The sequence below is a fragment of the Sorex araneus genome, chromosome 1, assembly GCF_027595985.1.
Source record: "Sorex araneus isolate mSorAra2 chromosome 1, mSorAra2.pri, whole genome shotgun sequence".
Lineage (NCBI taxonomy): Eukaryota > Metazoa > Chordata > Mammalia > Eulipotyphla > Soricidae > Sorex > Sorex araneus.
The window spans coordinates 353,905,933-353,929,549 of record NC_073302.1 but is presented as its reverse complement, the minus strand read 5'-3'; the positions used below and the strand labels follow the sequence as shown (position 1 = coordinate 353,929,549).

The 23,617-nt window shown below is 40.5% G+C and overlaps 1 protein-coding gene across 3 annotated transcripts in view; it reads left to right on the top strand.

Moving 5' to 3' along the window:
- The window catches only part of VPS41 (VPS41 subunit of HOPS complex), a 189,487-nt gene that overhangs the window by 69,301 nt on the left and 96,569 nt on the right, over window positions 1–23,617 (top strand). For 2 of the 3 annotated variants that reach the window (XM_055131894.1, XM_055131900.1), the window contains 2 exons: window positions 10,466–10,540; window positions 22,925–22,987. In XM_055131894.1, coding sequence (XP_054987869.1) covers window positions 10,466–10,540; window positions 22,925–22,987 — 138 coding nt within the window. The remainder of the gene's footprint in view (window positions 1–10,465; window positions 10,541–22,924; window positions 22,988–23,617) is intronic. The other variant, XM_055131907.1, reaches the window with a different exon arrangement.

The following is a 23,617-nucleotide window of genomic DNA, read 5'->3' as shown; positions in this document are numbered from 1 at the left end:
TACATTAGCAGATTGATTTCTTCGGTTCACTGTTGGGGGACTGATAGCTTAAGGTGGGATGATGAGGGTGTCGCGGGAGAGGAAGTCGCCACAAAGAACACCATTAAAAGCAGCTTTCAAGATGACCGTGAATTTGTTCCTAATTGAAGAGCTGACATAATCCATACTAAGTGGATCTTTTTTCAGGCATTTTACATTAGGTAATTGATTATCCCATGAGGTGTACATATTGGTAGTTTGGCCTTTTCTTTAAATTTAAGAACTTGAGACCACCTGTAGTGGACTAGGCTTTAGAGGCTGCACTGCTTCTTACCTCCCCCAGCTTCCTTGGGCTTCTTTTTTTTTTGGTTCCATTAAGGAAACATTTTTGTATGTTCTATAGTGTCAGCTTGACATTATTGATTTTTGAACAAACTCACTTATATTGTCCAGAATTCCAAACATGTCTCCATTAGGAATTAAATTGTAGCTAATGGAAAATACAGCTGAGGCCATTTTTATCTGGTCTTTTGGCCTGTGGTTCCTTTCCCTTTTCTCCGTCTATGCCAGTTCCCCAGCTTCGCAAATGCAGTTCTAAATTACATGCAGAAAGAGGCAGTCAGAAAAAATCCGTGTTGAAGAAAGACAGAATCTTGTAGAGCAACTTGCCCTCCTGCCCCTCTGTCCTTTTCCTGTTTCTTTTTCCAAGTGGTGTTTGTTTCTGGTAAGTTCTAGTGGTAGACATATGCAAGGGATTTGTTCCTATCTCTGTGCCATTGATAGTTGTAATTTTGAAATGCTGTTATTCTTTATTATGCTTGTGGAGCTTTTACAGAAACTGCTGGGCATAATGATGCTACTCAGTTATTACTTAAAGTAGAAATATTTGCGGTGGGTCCCCAAGGTGGTGGTTTTAACAATAATAATTAATGTTGACTTTTTTCTGTTTTTCATCATCATCATAATCATCCCATTGATCGTCGAATTTATCGAGCGGTCTCAGTAACATCTCCATTCGTCCTAGCCCTGAGATTTTAGAAGCCTTTCTTTACTCATTCTTCCCAAGGATGCTGCATTGGAGGCTCTCCCAGGGTCAGGGGAATGAGACCCAGCATTGTTACTGGTTTTGGCATGTGAATACACCATGGGGAGTTTGCAAGGCTCTCCCATGCGGGCAGGAAACTCTCAGTAGATGCCAGGTTCTCCCAGAGGGAGAAGTAGGCTATAAGATGTCGAGTGGCCGCAAAGCAACCCCACTCTTCCGGGAGCTTGGTTTTAAGTCTCTGGATGTTGACCGTTGTGGGATTACACAGCACTGGGGACAGTCCCTGGGTGTGACCTCCTAGCTACTGGAAAATGGGAAATCTGTTTTTAGATGAACAAATTTATCATATACTCTTAAAATGTTTATCTTTTGATTCACACTAAATATTGTTGTAGAAGATAAAATATAAAAAAGCATGACCTAAGTAATACTATCATGGCATCCAGATAACAAATGCTAGTATTTTTAAATTCATATGTCTTTGATGCAAATGCCTGCAAATAGGGTAGCACTTATAGTCTTTGCGTTGACCCTGAACCAGTCAGTGCAGGAGGCTTGAGGGTATAGTTCTGACTGCTCAGGCTGCTGAAAGCTTCTGACACCAACTTCATGTTCAGGGCTTCCCAAATTCATGTTCAGAGTCAGCTAAGGACACTCAGAACTTACCAGAATCAAAATCATGCTCCACGTCTGTGATCTGTATTGGAGACCTGGAGGTCATTTCCTGGAGCTGTTCTACAGGCAGGAGTCACTGGTTTGTTGTCCCAGTTGCTGACTGGGGACCCTGTGACCAGCAGCCCTCACCCATTCAACTTTCTGTCATGGCCTGTCCCCACTCAAACAGACCGTCAGGTGTTGGGTGAATGGACCTCTAACTTTACGGAAGGCGTTATTATTGCCAGATTGTAGAGATGTGTGCTGAATTCTAGGACAACTCCAAAATCTTTTCACATGATACTTATTTTTATTTATTTATTTATTGGTATTAGATTCCTGGCTTATAGAAAGTAAAATAATTCCACATCTGTCTTTCTCAAAGAAATCTTCTGTGAAAATTTTATTTGTGGAATAACTTGGTTACGAGTAATGTATATTTAAAAGAAACATGAGAACATTTCTCCAGTTTGAATTTCCAGCAGCAGTGTAAAGGAATTCATCTAATTTTGTGTGTTCTTCCCAAAAATAGGTACTTACGAATCATTGTTGATTTTATGGCAAAGCATTTCATTGCTTTAGTTTCCATGCCTTTTGTATTAACAAGGTTGATTTGTCCTTTTATTAAACTAAAATATTTTATTGTTGGAAGGCAGGGCTTGGGCTACATCAGGCAGTGTTCAGGGTTTACTCTTGACTCTGTGCTCAAAGATTGCTCCTGGCAGGACTCAAATACCATTTGTGGGACCAGGGATTGAACCTAGATTGGCTGCATCCAAAATAAGTGTCTTACTCAGTGTACAATCACTTTCGCCTCCAAAAATATTTTTTAGCAGTAATGTTAATGTTATCTGGCAAGCTACCATGGCATATTCGATATGCCAAAAACAGTAGCAACAAGTCTCACAATGGAGACATTGCTGGTGCCCGCTCAAGCAAATCAAAAACAATGGGACAACAGTGCTACAGTGCAGTTATAGCTATCTACCCCATAGATATTCTTGCTTATCTATAATTGGTATATAACATAATTTGAGTTGATTATTTACTTGGCTTGATTATGGAAGCAAAATGTTCAGATTTCCTCAGAACAAACTACTTCAAGGAAATATTTTAAATGTATATTAAATTGCAAAGTAACATGTAATCCCTAATCCTTAATGACCAATTTTAGAGTTAAGAAGACCCCAATGTGTTCCAACAATATCTTCATCTAGATTGATTGCATGGGTGCATTTTTCCTTTTGTGTTACCTAATACAATGCACTAGCACATTTTAACTCTCTGTTGTTGCTGTTGTTGGCCTTCTGGGTCAGTCCTGGCTCTGCACTCAGGAATTACGTTTGGCAGTGCTGGGGGATCTTAGGGGATGCCAGGAATCAAACCCAGGTGGCCACATATAAGGCAAACATCCTACCTGCTGTACTGTCTCTCTAGCACCCACATTTTAGCTCTTCGTTAAACTAACTTTTAAATTTTTTTGAAGTGATTCCCAAATATCAAATATTTGTATGCTCACTTTAAAAATGAGAAATAAACTAAATAAACATGGTATCTTAATAATTAGTGTAGTTGGATTGATTTGTGTAAACATCACTCAAGTATAATTATAGTCCATTTGAATTTCTTGCTAGGAGAAAAATAGATTGAATATCTAATTTTTTCCTCTAGACAGACTAAGACTTTGAATAGAAGAGTAATAAACAAATGGGGAAATATGAGCCTAAAATTTATAAATAATATAACAACTTTGGCAGTGTTACCTGGGCATATAATCTATTGTTAAAATAAAAATGGTTTCAGCTTTGAAGGACAGTTCCCACAAGAGGGTGGAAATGAAAAATAAGGATGTGAGCAGAAAATACTCTGTTAAAAAGCCAAACAAAATTTGAGCATGTTGGCAGTAAAAATGTGAGAAAAAAGTGGCTTAAAACAAAAGATCATTAAGCAACATAAGGCTATTTTATTGATTTTACTTAGAAGTTAAAAAGAAAATATAACAGTGTACCAGACCAAGTTTATTTGAAATTCAAGTAGATGTAGACAGGACTACAATTATAGTGAAAAAATATTTGAAATTTGTTTCTATCACCTTTTTTATAGTTCAAGAAGAAAAAATTAGATGGAGATATATAAAAATTAATTTAAATTACAAGATTAAGATATGTGTACATTGAAACCAAAAAGTATTAATTATTTCAAATGATACTTAGGTTTCAAAGAGAAATAGTATTTCTAATACTAAATAAAACTCATTTTTACCACATTTACATTCATATTAGTGTTTATTAATTAAGTCAGTAAAAGTCACACTCATTAGAAATGAAGAAAAGATTAAAAGGCACTTTTCTCATAGGAAACAATCATTGCAAATACCAACTGCCTTCTGTTTTCTGATTTGTGACAGTGGTATGCTCAGAGGATGTTATAAAGCATATTTTACGATTGGTGAAAAAGCATAGGGATCTGGGAGGGTAGCAGTATCTTAAGTTGATTAAGACACGGTTATATGAATCCAGCAAGAAAGACCAGGATGGTACTTCTGGACTAGTAAGAGAGTTAGAATCTGGATACATTTTGTTTGAGAAATGTTTGAAATTACTGACAGATATGATAAAGTGTAAATGAAAGCCAGAACACCAGGCTGGCTGCAGCCTTAGGCACTTACGCACCAGGAGACTGTGGCCCTTACCGAGTGAGCCGCCAGCAGGAAGAGTGTGGTGCCTGTGAGTTGGCTCTGAGGGTTAGGGTCTGAGGACTGGGCCTGAGTGCATTTTTGACATGGGAAGCCTGCTGGTACTGGCATGACACGGTCCCCCAAAACCCCTAAGCACATGACGAGGAATAGCCCCTGAGCATGGCTTGGCGTGGCTCCTGGACACAAAAGGAGAAGGGGGAGCTAGGAACATTTCGTTTTTTGTGTTGGGACCACACCCAGTGCTGCTCAGGGACACGTCTGGCTCTGTTTAGGGGCTGCTCCTGGAGTTGTTCGGGGACATGTGGCAGCAGAGCTTGGACCCAGGCCTCCCTCAGGGGAAGCATGCTCTCAGCCCATCAAACTTGCCTGAAAAATCACATAGAAAAAAAATACTTGAGAAATCACAGAAAATACATGAACTATGATTGGAACTTGTGTTAGCAGGTATCAGAACATGGAATATGTGCCTTCAATGTTGAAATGATATAGCAATGGACAGGAAGGCCTTAGTGCAAGCTTGAAAGGTTATCAGGGGACGTAGGTGTTTATTATATTTTAAAGTCGTCAGAAGGAGGATGAGCTGTTTAACAAGGAGGGCTAGCCCGATGGCAATGCATTTGGAAGTGAAAAGAATCCTGGATCTATAAAATCAATACCCAAAAATCCATGGCCTTCCTATACGCAAATATAGGAAAGTGACATTAAAAAAAAAATCCCATTCACAATTGTGCCCCAGAAGATCAGGTACCTAGGAATCAGCCTAACTAAGGAAGTAAAGGATCTCTACAAGGAAAACTACAAAACGGCACTCAACGAAATTAAAGAGGACACGAGAAAATGGGAACATATTCCCTGCTCATAGATAGGATGACTTAACGTTGCCAAAATGGCAATACTCTCCAAAGCACTATACAGATTCAATGTGATCCCTGAAGGATACCCATGAAATTCTTCAAAGAAATTGATCAAACACTCCTGAAATTCATATGGAACAATAAACGCCCACAAATAGCTAAAGCAATTCTTGGGAAAAAGACGATGGGAAGCATCACCCTCCCCAACTTCAAACTTTACTACAAAGCGATAACAATTAAAACAGCATGGTACTGGAACAAAGGCAGAGCCGCTGATCAGTGGAACAGGGTGGAATATCCGTACATGCAACCCCAAATATATGATCATCTGATCCTTGATAAGGGGGCAAGAACTGTGAAGTGGAACAAGGAAAGCCTCTTCAATAAATGGTGCTGGCATAACTGGACAGCTACACGCAAAAAAATGGGCTTAGACCTCGACCTAACACCATGCACAAAAGTCAGATCAAAATGGATTAAAGACCTCAACATCAGACCACAAACCATAAGGTACATTGAAGACAAGGTCAGAAAATCCCTCCACGATATTGAAGCCAAAGATATCCTTAAAGATGACACGGACCTGAGGAATCAAGTAAAAACAGAAATAAACAAATGGGACTATATTAAAACTAAGAAGCTTCTGCTCTGCAAAAGACACAGTGACCCGAATACAAAGGCAATCTACAGAATGGGAAAGGATATTCACCCAATACCCATCTGATAAGGGGTTGATATCAAGGGTATACAAGGCACTGGTTGACCTCTACAAAAAGAAAACCTCCAACCCCATCAAAAAATGGAGTAAAGAAATGAATAGAAACTTTCTCAAGGAGGAAATACGAATGGCTAAAAGGCACATGAACAAATGCTCTGAATCACTAATCATCAGGGAGATGCAGATCAAAACAACTGTGAGATACCACTTCACACCACAGAGAATGGCTCATATCCAAAAGAACAAAAACAACCGCTGTTGGCGTGGTTGTGGGGAGAAAGGAACCCTCCTACACTGTTGGTGGGAATGCCGACTGGTTCAGCCCTTTTGGAAAACAATATGGTCACTTCTCAAAAAATTAGAAATCGAGCTCCCATTTGACCTAGCAATACCACTCCTGGGAATATACCCCGGGGAAGCAAAAAAGTATAGTCAAAATGACATCTGCACCTGTATCTTCATCGCAGCGCAGTTTACAATAGCCAGAATCTGGAAAAAAGAAAACGAATGCCCGAGAACAGATGACTGGCTAAAAAAACTTTGGTACCTCTATACAATGGAATACGATGCAGCTGTTAGAAAGCATGAAGTCATGAAATTTGCATATAAGTGGATCAACATGGAAAGTATCATGTTGAGTGAAATGAGTCAGAAAGAAAGAGACAGACACAGAAAGATTGCACTCATACATGGAATATAAAGTAGCAGAGAGGTACAAGCTAGCAATGATGCAACCTCTGGCAGAAAGCCCTCTGGACTTAGTCACTAAAATACTAAAATAAAGAAATCTAGAACCTCCAGGTCGCTACTGTGTCCACACGACCTCATATCTCTTCATTCTCAGCAATGGAAAACAAATTATCAAATGCTTCCTTTCCAGCAGGTCCGATTCTGGGGAGGGAAACACCAAACAATAATAGTGAGTTTTTTTTGGTTTGTATGTAATCAAAGTAAAGTGAATGTAAAGTGAAATTTACCAACTACACAGGCGGGGTGGGGGGCTCGGGAGCAGGGGGCGGGGGGAGGTTTACTGTGGTTCTTGGTGGTGGAATATATGCACTGGTGAAGGGATGGGTGTTCGAGCATTATGTAACTGAGACTTAAACTTGAAAGCTTTGTAACTTTCCACATGGTGATTCAATTAAAAAAAAATTAAAAATAGGGGCCGGAGTGATAGCACAGCGGGTAGGGCATTTGCCTTGCACGCGGCCGACCCGGGTTCGATCCCCGGCATCCCATATGGTCCCCCAAGCACTGCCAGGAGTAATTCCTGAGTGCAAATCCAGGAGTAACCCCTGAGCATCGCTGGGTGTGACCCAAAAAGCAAAAAAAAAATAATAATAATAATTAAAAATAAAAAAATTTTAAAAATTTGAAAAAAGAAAAGAGTTCTGGAAGTGATAGAAAAGACAAGCCTGAGCACCACTGGGTGGCGCCTCAAACAAATACACAAAAAGAGAAGAATGTGTGTTTGCTAGTAATTAAGAAATAAATCAAGGATAATTGATCATTGGTAGAGTAATGCTAAATTTCTATTGTTAAAAGAAGTATGAGGGAAGAAGGCTCTCCATAAGTTGAAGGTATGATCCTCCATCGCCCCCAGTGATCCTACTGAGGTCTAGTTCCTACTCAGCTAGAAGCATGTAAGGGAATGTGTTTTCCCTTGTGCTGACACTGAGGCCCCATGGATTGCTTTCTCTGTGATTAAGAAGATCTGTTCATGGGTATGCAAGGTCTATTGCATTGTGTGTCAGAGACTGCAAGCATTGGACATGAATTTTTTAAATTACCAGAGCCCAAGAACAAACTATGTTGATTTTTATTTGTCCGTAAGAGGAAACGCTACTTCTTCGTGTAAGTAGTAAAGTAGTAGATTTAAAATAAATTTAAGCATTTATTTCTGGGGCTGGAGTGATAGCACAGCGGTTAGGGCATTTGCCTTGCATGCGGCCGACCCGGGTTCGATTCTCAGCATCTCATGGTCTCCTGAGCACCGCCGGGAGTAATTCCTGAGTGCAGAGCCAGGAATGACCCCTGAGCATCGCCGGGTGTCACCCAAAAAGAAAAAAAAATATATTTCTGCCAGCAAATCAAGCTATTTAAAACTTTTAAATTAAAAATTTTAAATTTAAGAGCCTGATTTACTAAATTACTGGTAGATGAGGTTAGGCATACAGTGTCCCAAACACCAGGGGCTTTAAAGGATTAGTTTCAACATTGGCACTATTTCATAACAATAGAAGTTATGAACAATAGAAGTTTCTGCAGTAATGAAAACTGTTCCCAGGATATAACCTGTTATGTGGCTGCAAGCACTTTGCATGTATTGGTAAAACTAGAGAGCCAGGTTTCTTATTTGATTAAAACAAAGGTAAATTTCTGTATAAGCACTTATATGTGGATCATACACACCCTGTCAGGCCAGGCCAGACCCCTTGTTGTCCACTTGCCGTGTGGGCCATGAGGATGTATTTTCAGGCAGATTATCACCAAATGCCAGTTAGATTGCACTTGGATATGCAGGCTTGACATTCGCCAAAAGTAAATGGCTCTTCAAATGATGTGTGGTGAACGAAAGACCAGAACAGGGGGAGATGTTAGCAGCAGGTACTCGATGAGAAATGAGCCCCACCGTGAAGAAGCTAAGTGTTCCTCGTCTTGCCAGCAGCCCCGGTGCTGGAGAAGCGCGGCCTGTGTCTCCTCTTGGCGTGCTCGCTGCCTACTCCACGTTTCCCTCCTGGCCTGCCTTCACTCCTCTCTGGGCTCTCTGCTGCTTCTCTCTTGTGGTTCTCCTTCATGGCCTTGAGTATTTCAAATGGGTCACGGGTCTCTTCCTGGTTGTCTCCTCTTGTAACATTTGAGGAACTTATTTTAAGGCAACGGTTCTGTTAGATGTGACATTTCAGCAGTGACGCTGTGTAAGGATGTAGGATTCAGGATGAGAGCAATGCTGTCACCCAATCTCTGGGCCAGGGCATTTTTCCTGGCAGCTGCGGTGGGTGGCCCATCTGAGGTCTGAGAGCCCTATCGGTTCTGATTGTTGCCTACTAGTTCAGGTATTTCCTGCGGAGGAAGGGCCCAACATTTTGTTTTGTGTAGCACTGTCTGTAGCACTGTTGTCCTGTTGTTCATTGATTTGCTCGAGCCGGCACCAGTATGATTTTTGGCATATTGAATATGCTACGGGTAGCTTGCCAGGCTCTGCCGTGTGGGAGGGATACTCTCGGTAGCTTGCTGAGCTCTCTGAGAGGGATGGAGGAATTGAACCTGGGTCGGCTTCGTGGAAGGCAAACGTCCTACCCGCTGTGTTATCGTTCCAGTCCTTGTTTTGTGTATTCCCATTTATTTCTATCAGCAAACCAAGTTATTTGAAAGTTTGCCTGTTAAAAAATAATTTGCAATTCCATGTCACTGATAAATGCTTACTTTTCATAGTTCTGTGGCTTTTGTCAGATCATTGGAAACTCATTTAAGAAGGAAAAATATAGGATTTTACCATTAATGTTGTCAGTATTCATTGATTTTGAATTCTATTAGAAAATCTACCAATATGAATATTTAGTAAGTAGTTGTATATACAGAGTAATAGGACTTGAAAAAATATAAGTACCTGTGTACTTTCTCTCAGAAATGAATCCAAAGCAAAGTAGAAAGACTTACTCCTTACAGATTCTTTTTTTTTTGCTTTTTGGGTCACACCCGGCAATGATGTACAGTGGTTACTCCTGGCTCTGCACTCAGGAATTACTCCAGGCAGTGCTTGGGGGACCATATGGAATGCCGGGGATTAAAACCAGGTCGGCCTCGTGTAAAGCAAACGCCCTACCCACTATATTGATGCACCGGCCCCCTCCTTACAGATTCTTAAATATGATTTTTTTTAATGGTGGATAACAAAGTTACTAACTAGACATAGAGGCATAATTAAACATAAAGTATAAATCATTTATGTAATTTATAGAAACAGATTAACTTGTAAACCAAACAAATGAAATTTGTATTTACATCATGATTTTTTTTTTTCTTTTTGGGTCATATCCGGCGATGCACAGGGGTTACTCCTGGCTCTGCACTCAGGAATTATCCCTGGCGGTGCTCAGGGGACCATATGGGATGCTGGGAATTGAACCCGGGTCAGCCTCGTGCAAGACAAACGCCCTACCCGCTGTGCTATCGCTCCAGCCCCTACATCATGATTTTTAATTTTGCTTCTGTTTATTCTTTCATTGGATTTTGGCAAGGAAGAATCTTTAGAAGTGGAGTGCACAGAACAGAACAAATAAAAAAGACAGAAAATATAAGAAAAGCGACATTTTCTCTAAGACTTCAAATATGGGGAATGTACACTCTGGCAAGTGTTGTTTCTGGTCTTCCCGTCTGTTTGAAGATGAAGCTGGAGTTTATCATTTTCATTTGCAAAGAACAAAATCACATCTAAACTAAATACACAGCTTGTTTCAGGTATATGATTGTTGCCATATATTTCTGCTGAAGCCTTTCTGTGTTTGTTTCAATAGAGTCCCGTGAAGATAAACCAGATCAGCCTGGATGAAAGTGGCGAGCACATGGGGGTGTGTTCAGAGGATGGCAAGGTACGGAGCAGGGTACCTGACTCGCTCTCAGGTGCTCGGAAGGCTGTCTGTGCGCTTCTGGGGCACCTGCACTCGCAGATCCTTGATTATTCTTTTAGGGTATTGAACTTGCTTCCAATTGCTCATAATTAAAGTAAAATATATTTTGCACAAATATGCCTTAGGAAAAGTAATTACAAGAATGTCAATAATGTAACTAGCACTAAGCTGATTAACAGCTGTGGCAGGGGGGACATGTCACCTTAATCATTACTGCTCTGCCACTTATACTTCAGTGACTAGTCTGCAGTTCCTGCAAGACAGTGGCTTAATGCCTTTCTGCCATAAATCCACAAAATTGGATTCTGTGGGTATGATTTCTGTGGGCTGGTGGTTTTCATTTCCACACACAAGTTATGAATGCTTCTCTTGAATTATAGAATCTTTTGATAAGCAATCATAGTTTATCAGAAGCATAAAGTGTCCTACAACGGCCACATTAAATAAATGTAAAATCAATATATGTACAGTTTTCTAAAAACCTGGCATCCGCTTCCTCGACCAAGGACATACATCATTTGTGCAGTGTATAACTAACAATTATCAGTGCTTCTTGCTGGTGTGGAGCTGTGACATTTAGTGGTTCTGGTGATTGATTTTCCACTTATAAGAATGTCTTTTTTTGTTTTTCAGTCAATGGAAGTCCTTTCTAATGTTGGTTTGTGATGATAAAATTCTAATGCATAGTGTATTTAAGCTCCTTTTCTAAAATAACAGCTTGAGAAAAGAATGCATTAAGATTCGTCGCAGAACATGACATATTCCTCCTGAATACAGCACATTTCCTAATCGAATTTTGTGTTTTTTATGTGATCTAAATTCAATGGGTCATTAGGATGAGTGAATTAAAAACAATGTACTCAGTATGAAAGATTTATACCCATTTAATTTGTTAACAGAAGAAGAATGAAGTCCTCTTGACATACATTTTATATATTGAAACCTAATGCTGCCCAGAGTATTTTGAAATAGGAACTGTAACACGGTGCCCTTCAGTAAGCACTGTCAGAATCCTGTGCTGCTTCCTGAGGTTCTGAGATGAACCAGACTGTCAGAGAGGATGGGGGTGTGGGGGTGTGAGAAGTCTTGTCCAGATCGAGAGGCATGTTCCCGTTGTGTGTTTGTGAGGACTGATTATCTTCATTTTGCTTCCTTAAAGAGGAAGGACTCCTTCTGCACCCAGAGCAATTTCATGAAATTAATTTGTTGAAAGAATACTCATTTTTTTTCAGATTCTAAAAGATTTTTTTCTTTTTTTTTTTTTTTTGGCTGGGGTGGGGTGGTGTGCCGGAAGCCCTCTCAAATCCAGGGGCATGGGGCCTCTGCTTGGCCAGTTCCCGTGGCGCCGAGGAGCACTGGGCACTCCTTCTCCAATGGCCAGGGAGACCCAGTCAGGCTCATCCCCAGGGAGCCCTGCCCACCTCTTGGCCCCGGCCTGGACAGGGATGTCGCGCTGCAGCACCGCCTTTGCGAGTTTCCAGGGTGCTCAGCCGAGGATATGTTACTGGATGTCTTGGCGTGGGACTCTTGCCTGTTGGCGGGGAGGGAGCGTGTGCCTGCTTCACAGCCAGGCCAGCGCCCACACGCTGCTGACGGGCATCTCTGCCCTCCTGTCGCAGGCGAAAAGCTGGAGTGTGCGGGTGTGGGGCCATGCTGTGTCCTGTGAAGAGGTTTTCTCCTATTGTAGTAGCACTCATGGCTTTGAAAATAAATACTGAAGCGCGTGTATTTATATAATCTAGTCTTTATGATGTCCGTATTTTCAGAATAAGCTGGGAAAGTAATTTGCGATGAAGAAAACAAAGTTTATTGGAGGTGAACCCTCGATATCTCAATTCACCATTTAAGTGGCTGTTTTAATTTTTCTTTCTTCTAAAAGGTGTTTTTAATTTCTGATTTTGGTGCTCCTGACTGACTCCTGGTGGGGTGTGGGGAGCCATATGGGATGCGGGGATCAAATCCAAGTTTCCCGTCTGGAATGCAGGTGCCCTACCCACTGTACTATCGCTCCAGCCCCATTTTTCTTTCTTTACTGTGTTTGTCTTATTTGTCTCAATTATTTATCTTCTATTTTCAGAATAACCTTTGACATTTACATTTAATTTTAAAGTTATAGTCCCAGTAGTTGTTTAAAGCATTATTATTATTGTTGTTGTTATTACTATTATTATTATTATTATTGCTTTATTATGTTTCTTCAGCTAGTGTTTGTTCCTAATTTTTTGAGGGGGGGTGGGGGTCATGTCACACCTGGAGTGTTCAGGGCTAACTCCTGGCTCAGGAATCATTCCTGGTGGTACTTGGGAGACTTGGATTGAATTTCTGTCGACTGCTTACAAGGGAAATGCCCTACCTGTTGTACTATCTCTCCGGCCCCACATGATTTATTTTCTCTTCTTGTGTTTATGTTGCCTTCATATAGTGTTCTGGGTTGAAAATTTTTCTCTGAAAACTTTGGCGCTGCAGCTGCCTTTAAACTTCATTTTATTCTACATGTCCAACGCAAGCCTGTTTTTCTTTCTTTCTCTTTTAAAATGGAATCTTAAATTATTTTTACTCTGTCTGGAGTTTGGATCAGCTACAGTAGTAACCACAGGAGCTTTCGATGGTTCTTTTAATTCCATCTGCTAAGTCGTGACTCATTCAGGCCTATTTTTATTAATTTTGTCTGAAACATACTAAGTACTCTTGAATCCATATACTGAGGTATTGTTTTAATTTCAGGCGTGGGGGCTCCCGTTACAATTTTGATTATTGCTTCAGTTCCATTTGTTTTCATTTTCTCTAAGAAACTTAATAATGCTTGGGCTGGAGGCAGTGCCGGGAGAGGCTGCATGCGCGCTGTGTCCCCTGCCTGGGTGCTGTTTGGCTGAGAGAACCATTTGACCTCCTGGCGGCTGCGAGCTGCAGGGGCCCCGGGCATGTGGCAGACCTGCGCACGGGACTGTCACCTGGTGCCAGCTCACTGTGAACTCTGAGGCCAAGTGAATGGATTTTATTGCGAGTCATTCACTTTCCTGCCTCGTTGTGGCCTGGCTTCTCCCCTGCAGCGTTATTGGACAGGAGCTTTCCAAAGTGAGAGGGAGTGCAGGCAGACAAGACTGGGGATCCACAGAGAAGGAGAAGAATGGGCCATCCCCGAGGACCCACTTGTGTCTGACTTCTCATTGCTTATTTCCCAAAGCTGTGGTCCAGTTCTCTGCTTACTTAAGTAATTATTTAGCAAGATAGTGCTTTTTTTAAAAATTAGTGAATCACCGTGAGGTACAGTTGCAAACTTAATGAACTTTTGTGTTTGCATTTCAGTCATACAGTGATCAATTACCTATCCCTCCACCAGTGCCCATTCTCCTCCACCAATGATCCCAGTATCCCTCTCACCACCCCCACCGCATCTCCCCCAACCCCACCCCACTTCTGCAGCAGGGCATTCCTTTTTGTTCTCTCTCCTTTTGGGTGTTGTAGTTTGCAATAGAGGTATTGAGTGGTAATCATGTTCGGTCTATAGTCTACTTTTGGCACTCATCTTTCAACCAGAATGGTTCCTCCCAACATCCTTTACTTAATGTTCCCTTCTCTGTCTGAGCTGCCTTTTCCCCCAGATGTGAGACCAGTTTCCAAGCTGTGGGGCAGACCTCCTGGTCCTTATCTCTACTACTCTTGGTGTTAGTTTCCCGTTCTTTTACTTTATAAGATAGGGCTTTTTTTCACAATGCAATTCTTTTTTTTTTTTTTGGACAAATGGAGATGTTATTGGTACCCGCTCAGCAAATTGGTAAAACAACGGGATGACAGTGATACAGTTAACAAAGTTGTTCATCATTAGGTTTCAGTCTCACAGTGTCCCAAGACACATCCCTTTACCACTATACATTTCCCTCCCATCACCGATGTCCCCAGTTGCCCTTCTGCCATCCCCCACATCCCCATTCTGCCTCTATGCTAGGCACTTTTCTTCTCTCTCTCTCTCTCCCCCCCCCCCCCTTTAGGCATATGGTTTGCAATGCAGTACTGAAAGGTTATATCTTGATTATCCCCTTACTTATTTCAGCCCTCAGTTCTTGGCCAGAGTGACCATTTCCAGCTATTACTGTCACAGTGAACTTCTCTGCCTCAATGCCCACTCCGCCACCACCACTTTCAACTGTGACCCAGTCTTCCTGACCCTTCTTTCTACTGCCCTTGAGTATTAGTCTCCTACTATGTACATTTTTTTCTTTTTTTTTTTTAATTCCACAAGTGAGTGCAGAGTCATTCTATGTCTGTCCCTCTCCTTCTGACTCATTGCGCTCAGCGTGATACTCTCCATGTCCATCCATTTATAAGCAGATTTAATGACTTTTTTTCCTGGTGGCTGTGTAGTATTCTATTTGTTCTCAGGCACTCAGGTTGTTTTCAGATTCTGGCTATTGTACATAGTGCTGCGATGAGCATTAAAGTGCACACAGCATTTTTGCTGTGTGTTTTTCTTTGGCCCCCAGCGTATATTCGAAGAAATGGTATCGCTGGGTCACATGTAAGCTCAGTTTCTAGTTTTTTGAGGAATGCCCATATTGTTTTCCAAAATGGTTGAACGAGGCGACATTCCCACCAATAATGAATGAGAGTCCCTTTCTCCCCACATCAGCACCAGCACTTGTTCTTGTTCTTTTTGATGCGTGCCAGTCTCTGTGGTGTGAGATGTATCTCATTGTTGTTTTGATTTGCATCTCCCTGATCATTAGTGATGTAGAGCATTTTTTCATTTTAATCATTTGTATTTTTTGAAGGAAGTTTTTGTTCCTTTCCTCTTCCCATATTTTGATGGGGTTGGATATTTTTTCTTGTAAAATTCTACCAGTGTCTGGGGGTATAGTGCTACCAGCAGGACAACCTGTACCTGCGGAGCAAGTGCATCAGCAGCTTGATGGTGCCTTCAGGCTTCCTGATACCCCAAAATTGACACTGTGCCTTTGACCAAGTTTACCAAGAAATTAAACAGTCAAAAGTTAGGTATGTGGGAACCACGCCCACAAACCACCTTCAGCTCAGCTACAGAAGCTCATTTATTGGCCTTATTTTAGATTATTACCAATTTATATTGGTAAACAAGGCAGTGATCTAAGTTACACAGGGAAAGCATAATTATTAGTGAAATAATGATTTTCCGGTTGTGCTTGTCAGAAGCACAGGGACATACAGGGTGTATACCGATATAAAGGGCACATTCGTAGCTATTCGACACTTCATACTTTACACCACTGATGTACCAAAAGTAGCACACTGTATCGGATGGGGTGTAAAGTAGAAGATAACCTTACTTCGGAGAAAAAAGTGCATGTATATAAGTACCCAAGTGTCAACCCTTAACAAGGGCTTAATGGCACAGGGGAAAATACAACAATCTTCACACACTTTCTCTAAGGAAACTTTTTTTGATCAGTTTTAGTGGATTATTCATAATAAGTTTGATTATTCATAACAACAGCCAAGATTCAGAGACTATAAAACAAGGATCCTGGAACAAGTGACGTAATTATTCCTGGAGCACACAGCTGCATCTCGAGACCTTTTTTTTTTTTTTACCCCCCTCCCCCCCGCACGGCAGAGGCTGGCATGCTACCTGTTACGTATTTAATAACCAAAAACAGCAACAACAATGTGCGCTTCGTGTCCTGGAGCGGGCAGATGCCATTAGGCTACACTAGCATGCGGCAGGGACAAATGAAGACTTTTCTGGTGCCTGCTCAAACAAATTGATGAACGACGGGATGACAGTGATACAGTGATTTCAGAGACCCATAAATAAATCTCAAAAGAGATCAAAAGCAGTTAATCTCAGACGTGCTCATGGCTGAACAAACTGTGGTAAATCAGAAGGGGGCAGCTCCTGCCCAGGCAGAGCCCCCAACAGCCATTTGCTTCCATGATCCAAAATCGCCGCCATATCCCCGGCCTGACTCCACCGTCTCAGGACAGACCTCACCAATATAAAATCTGCTGAAAATTCTGGTATGCGGGTTTGTGACTGAAATCTCCAGGCTGGGCTACCTCCACCTCCCTGTACTTCCAGAGTCACCCCAAAGCAGCCACCCAACTGAAAAGCTACTCCAGCCTTACTGTCCCAGTGAAAATACTGGATGCCCTGAACAAACACCATGACCTCTTAACACCTGTATTACAAACCATAATGCACAAAAGGAAATGGAGAGAGAGAGAGCAAGAAGGAAAGTGCCTCCCATAGAGGGAGGCTGGGGGTGTGGGTGGGGTGTTGGGGGATGGTAGTGGGGAAATAGGGGACATTGGTGGTGGGAAATGTACACTGGTAAGGGATGGGTGCTGGATCATTGTATGACTGAAACCCAATTATGAACAGCATTGTAGTGGTCTACCTCACGGATATTCAACTAAAATAAATGTTTAGGGGCTGGAGCAATAGCACAGAGGGCAGGGGCCTTGCATGCAGCCGACCCAGGTTTGATTCCTAGCATCCCATACGGTCCCCTGAGCACTGCCAGGAGTAATTTCTGAGCGCAGAGCCAGAAGTAACCCCTGTGCATCGCCGGGTGTGACCCAAATAGCAAAAAAAAAAAAAATAAATAAAAAATTAAGTAATGTGGAGTTCATTCCCACTTCAGTCAGCTTAATTAATGGCTGAGTAAATAGCAGTATTTAATTTAATACTCCTGTATTAAAAAATATTGATCTTATATTTCAGGATCTCTCAGAATATTAAGCTCTATCCCATTACCATGCTTTTTTAATTACTACTGCTTTGTAGAATAGTAGTAATTAATGGTCTATCTCATGAATATTCAATTAAAAACATCTTTTTAAAAAGTAATGTGAAAAAAAATAGACTAATGTGGAGTTTATGCTGAATTCAATCCGCTTAATCAATAGCTGAGTAAATAGCAGTACTCCTACATTGAATTAAGAAAATAAAATAATAAAATAAAAATTCTACCAGTGCCTTATATGTCTTTGATAACAGCCCCTTATCAGATGTGTATTGGCTTTCTCTATTTGCAGATGACATGATGCTATACTTAGAAAATTCTAAAGACTCTACAGAAATGCTCCTAGAAACAGTAGATTTGTATAGTTAAGTGCCAGGTTACAAAATCAATACCCGAAAGTCCATGGCTTTTCTGTATACAAATAATGAAAGAGAAGGAAGAGATATTAAAAAGAAAAAAAAAAAACACAATTTGCCTCAGAAAACCAAGTACCTTGGAATCAGTTTATAATAAAGAGGTGAAGGATTTATAGAAACAAAACTACAAAACACTACTCCAGGGAATAAGAAAGAACATGAGGAAATAGAGACACATCTCTGCTTGTGGGCTGGGAGATTCACACTGTAAAAATGACAACACTCCCCAAAGCAGCATACAGATACAGTGTGTTCCCTGTAAGGATGCCCATGGCCTTTTTCAAAGAAATAGATCTAACACACCTGAAATTCAATGGAACAGTAAACCCCCAGGAATAGCTAAAGCAATCCTTGGGGAAAAGAAGATGGGAGGCATCCCCTTCCCCAACTTCAAACTCTACTACAAAGCAGTAATAATTAAAACAGCCTGGTACTGGAATAAAGACTGCTTTCTCTGTTGCCATCAGCCTGACCTATAATTAATTTTTTTTTCCCTTATGTGTGGGGAGTTGAGGGCCACACCGGGTTGCCAAAGGCTTGCTTCTGGCTCTTTCCTCAGGGATTACTCCTGGGGATGCTCAGGAAACCATCTTTCTTGCCAGGGATTGAACCCAGGTTAGCTGTGGTAGGCAGACAAGCACCCAACTCTCTGTACTCCCTGCCCACCAGAATTTATATTTTAAGTGTGACTTATATTTTAAAGTGTCAAACTATGTGTCCTAACGATTTGGCATGGAAGTATCTTGCAAGTCACAGCAGGTAGGGCGTTTGCCTTGCATGCGGCAGACCCGGGTTCGATTCCTCCATCCCTCTCAGAGAGCCTGGCAAGCTACCGAGAGTATCCTGCCCGCAGGGCAGAGCCTGGCAAGCTACCTGTGGCATATTTGATATGCCAAAAACAGTAACAACAAGTCTCACTATGGAGACGTTACTGGTGCCTGCTCGAGTAAATTGATGGAACAACGGGACTACAGTGCTAATCATATCCCTCTATGCCTCTATCTTATCCCCCTATGCCTCAATCTATTTCCCCTCTAAATTGGGAGAATCACAGCATCTACTTCATTATTCAGATTTTTCTTTGTTTTCTGGTTAATATTAGAACATTTTTTTTTAAAAGCCTTATTTCTCTCCCTCAGACATTTGATTTCTTCTGTATATAAAAATTCTGAAATATTCCTTGTATAGACCTTGGGTGTTCTTGTTGCCTGTTTCTATGTTTTTTAACTCAGGGAAGAACTCTTTTTTGAATGAGCTAGCAAACAGATTTCTTTTGTTTGATTTCTCTTGGCCCTGCTTGTTATCATTTTAGGTATTTTGGAATCGACTTTTTACTCCATCTGTGAACGTTATTAATGAATCCAGGCTCATTTTATTGAAGAGATTCATTTCCGGAAACTTCCCTGTGAAGTGGGACATGCTTTTAGCAAGTTTCTTGGAGCTCTTAATGCCACATGAGTGAAAAATATAGAAACCAGCCACCTTTCTTGTGATGAGGAAAGCCATTGACTATTATCCTAGATGGAATGACCAAGACTTCACCCATACTCTTTTGGTTTGGGGGCCATACGCAGTGATGCTCAGGGCTTACTCTTGGCCTTGGTCTTGGGGATCACTGTGCACAGAGCATCATATATGGTGTCGGGATCAAACCTGGGTTGTTTGCATGCAAAGCAAGTGCTTCACTTACAGTACCAGGTCTCTGGTCCCCATTAGGTAATTTTAAGGCAGATTGAATGGGGTTGTAAGATTTCCCTAGTGACTACGTTTTCAAAACAGATTTTCCTCATTTGGACCTTTAAACATATTATTCTTGATCTTTCCATCTCTAAATATAAACTTCTCTTGAATAACATCTTTTTTAATACATGAACATGAAATTCACTGACACAAAATGGCAAAATAAAGATGGAGAGCAAAGAATTGAACGGCAGGGTGGTGGATTTTGTTGCCTTTAGTGGTATAACTTATGTTTATTAGTTTCAACTGCCACATTAATTGAACAAACCAGAATATCAGTGGCTTTACAAATCAACCGACTCACACAAGTAACATGGATGAAATTTGTCTTGCAGAGTTACAGTTTTTGCCTTCAGTGCTCCTCAGGTAAACATAGAGACTGACATGAGGTGTGATCTTACAGGCCTCAGCAGACATTGCCTGTTTGAACACGGTGATGGGCATTTCTGCTTGGCTGTTCTCAAGAATAATGATGTTACCTAAAAATAATAATAAATGACAATTTTTAAAAAGAACTCATTACCAAGAAAATAGTGATGACTACCAGCCCATTTGCTAGGATTTTTTTTATAGTTTATTCTCTTTTGTTTATTCCTTTTTATTATGAATTTACAATTTTTAAGGAATATTCTTTTCTGGCAATTGACAATGTAATTTTCACCATAAAATTCACAAGTTTATTATTCATCTCAGTTGGGTAGGGCATTTGCCTGGCACGTGGCTGACCCGGGTTCGATTCATTCGTCCCTCACAGAGAGCCTAGCAAGCTACCGAGAGTATTCTGCCCGCTTGGCAGAGCCTGGCAAGCTACCCATGGCATATTCAATATGCGAAAAAAAAACAAAAACCCAGTAACAACAAGTCTCACAATGGAGACATTACTGGTGCCCACTCGAGCAAATCAGTGAACAATGGGATAGCAGTGGCAGTGTTGTTCTTCATCTCATTTATTGATATATGTTTATTTGCAACAAGTTCATGTTTAACGTACTTGTATTTTATGTACTTTCCCCTATAATGAAACTGTCTTAATTTTTAGAAATTTATTTTCCTTTGACACCATGATTTTTTTTTTCTTTACCAAATTCAACAGTCATGGACATCTTTTATTTTTTGAATTGAATACCATGAGATGCCAACCAGTTCTTGGTTGTTTCTAGGTTTGGCTACCATGAATACAGCTGCAATAAACACGAGAGTGTTCCTATCTTTTCTGAATAGAGTTTTGGGGTTCTTGAGGTTGATGCACAGAAGTGGAATTGCTGGGTCACATGGAAGCACAATTCCTAGTTTTTTTGAGAAATTTTAATAGTGTTTTTCCCAAAAGTTGGGCAGTCAACATTCCCAGCAGCAGTGAATAAAGGGTCCCTCTGCCAATACTGATTGTTTCTGTTGTTTGTGATGTGTGCCAGTCTCACTGGTGTGAGATGATATCTCATTGTTTTGATTTTCATTTCCCTGATGATCGGTGGTGCAAAGCCTTTAGTCATGTACCTTTTGGCCATCTTTATGTCTCTTCATAAGTTTTCATTCATCACTTCCTCCCCCATTTTTTGTTGGAGTTGGTTATTTTCTTGGCATGTTCTACCATTGCTTTATATACCTTGGATACAAACCCTTTGTTAGATGAGCGTTGGGCAGATATTCACCCCCAGTCTGTGGGGTGTCTTTATTCTGATCATGGCTCCTTTTGTTGCACAGAAGCTTCTTAGTCCCTTTTGTTTATCTTTGCTTCCATTTGCTAAGTCGGTGGCATTTCAGTGAAGATCTCTCTAGATGCAATGTCATGACTTGTTTTTCTCTCAGTATAATTTATGGATTCAGGTGTGATAGAGAGGTCTTTAATTCATCTTTATTTGACTTTTGTGCGTGGTGCTAGAAAGGGAGTTGAGTTCTTATTTTTCATTTTTTGCATGTTACTTTATTGTTGAAGAGGTTTTCCTTGCTCCACTTCTTATAACTAAGGATCTTTTCTGTAATCTTAGCTCTAGTCCATTGGTCTTACAAAATTTAAGAAGTAATATCACTCTGTTAGAGTTTCAAAGAGTGAAAACAGCCAAAGTGTCAGAAAATAGTTCTAAGTGGCCCTAAATAGTTTGAAGTTTTCCACAGATTTTGAAATTCTTTTTGCTCTGTTGTTGAAAGTGCAGATTGACCAAAACTACTTTGTGAAATAGTTGAGTTATTAAGTGTGAGCAGATACAAAAATCTCACCCAGTAATTCTGTTCCTAGCTGCCTACACTTCTTAACATAGAAATTCACCAAATTATTTGTAAAGAATATGCATTAAAATATTATATTGCTCATGCTAGCCCTAATCTGACAACAGTCTAAAAGACCAAAGATGAATATGTATGCGTGAACCCTGATGAATTCATAGGTTGAAATATCACAGGCAGTGATAAAAAGCCAGCTATTGCTTATATGCTGCTGTTGGGATAAACCTCACAAAATAAATGTTGAATAAGAGAAGCCAATGAAATAGTATATCATTCCACCTATATAAAATTAAAAGACAAGCACAGTATACCTGCACAGATTTGGGTAGCATTTTATTTGTGATGTACTGTTAACTAGAAAGAGAAGAGAAGAAACTGGCTGGCTGTGTTTCTTGGTTTGGCTGTATTTATTCCATACTTTTTTTCAAGCTTCATATTTGTCATTAATACCTTTTACATTATATATTATTATATATTACATTATATATTATTATTATTATATATTATTAAGTAATTATTTAAGTGTCCCACTTGTAAAAGAGATAATAAACAATCTGGAACAAACTGAAGGAGGTATTTATAAGTAAAAACTTAAACTTTATGTTAATACAACCTCAATAGATTTAGCATGCGATTATAAATGAAATGCATTTCACCTAATTGCCTACCATATTGATCTGTAAGACTGATTTATGTATGGGACTCAGAAAGAAAACTTTTTATCTTTAAAAAAGGGAAAGCAGTTTCTTTAAGGTAGCCTGTGGTGCATTTATTAAAATGTATTAATAATTTATTCTTGTCTATTTTACTTGTAAAAAGTGTATCACTGTCATCACTGTCATCCGTTGTTCGCGGGCACCAGTAACGTCCCTATTGTGAGATTTGTTGTTACTGTTTTTGGCATATCAAATACGCCACGGGTAGCTTGCCAGGCTCTTTGAGAGGGATGGAGGACTCGATCCCAGGTCAGCCGTGTACAAGGCAAATGCCCTGCCCGCTGTGCTGTCGCTCCAGCCCCGATATCTGTGATGTGTAAAGTGAACTCTCTCCAGGAAATGTGCGTAGATTTAAATGTAGTGGAGTTACTGTCAGCCTGATAGAATTGTTTTCATTTGCTATTGAATAGAGATTATAAGGGCCTTAGTTATTAACTGTTCTACTTGTTAAAAATCTGTTCTATGTCTTCTCACTGACTCAGTAGCCTTCTTTGTTGCTGTCACAGTCAACTGAAAACGTATTTGCATTTTTAGGTACAGGTGTTTGGACTGTATACTGGAGAAGAATTTCATGAGACTTTTGACTGTCCCATTAAAGTAAGTATTCAGTTTTAAATTTTATAAAAGTTTTTTTTTTCTGGTTAAAGCAGTAAAGGTTATAATACTATGAAGGCCATTAGTCTTGCGTTAATTTTCTCAGTAAGCTTCATTCAGCACTTTAACAGTAGAAGGTACTATTTAATGTGGGAGAAACCAGAAGATAGAAATATCTAATGGTGATCTTGACCTGCCAGGATTTTGTGATAGTGGGTGAGGTGAGAAGACCATGAGGAGAATTTGCGATCAAAGGCTCAGAGGCATTATTAAGGCGCTCAACGTTGAGAGAAGTCACTTCCGTGGTAACTTGTTAGTAATGGCTTCACAGATGGAGTGAAGTTCCACTGGGGTTTAATAAATGGATGGGACAGAGAAAGACACTGGGTTTCCTGTGGAAGAACAGGATAATGAAATGGAGAGACCTGAAAGTTCATGTTGTGTTCAGCAAGTGGCAAATAGTCTTGTTTAGATGGTGCATAAAATACTGACTTGGCAGGAAGACAGTGGAGGCAGTTTGGCCTGGCTTTCTGGTCGGGCTAAGGCATTGGGGTCCATGTAGTAGATAAGGAGAAATCTCATTGAATGTTTAAGAGCAGAGAAGGAGCATAAACCGAGCTGAGCCTGAGGAAA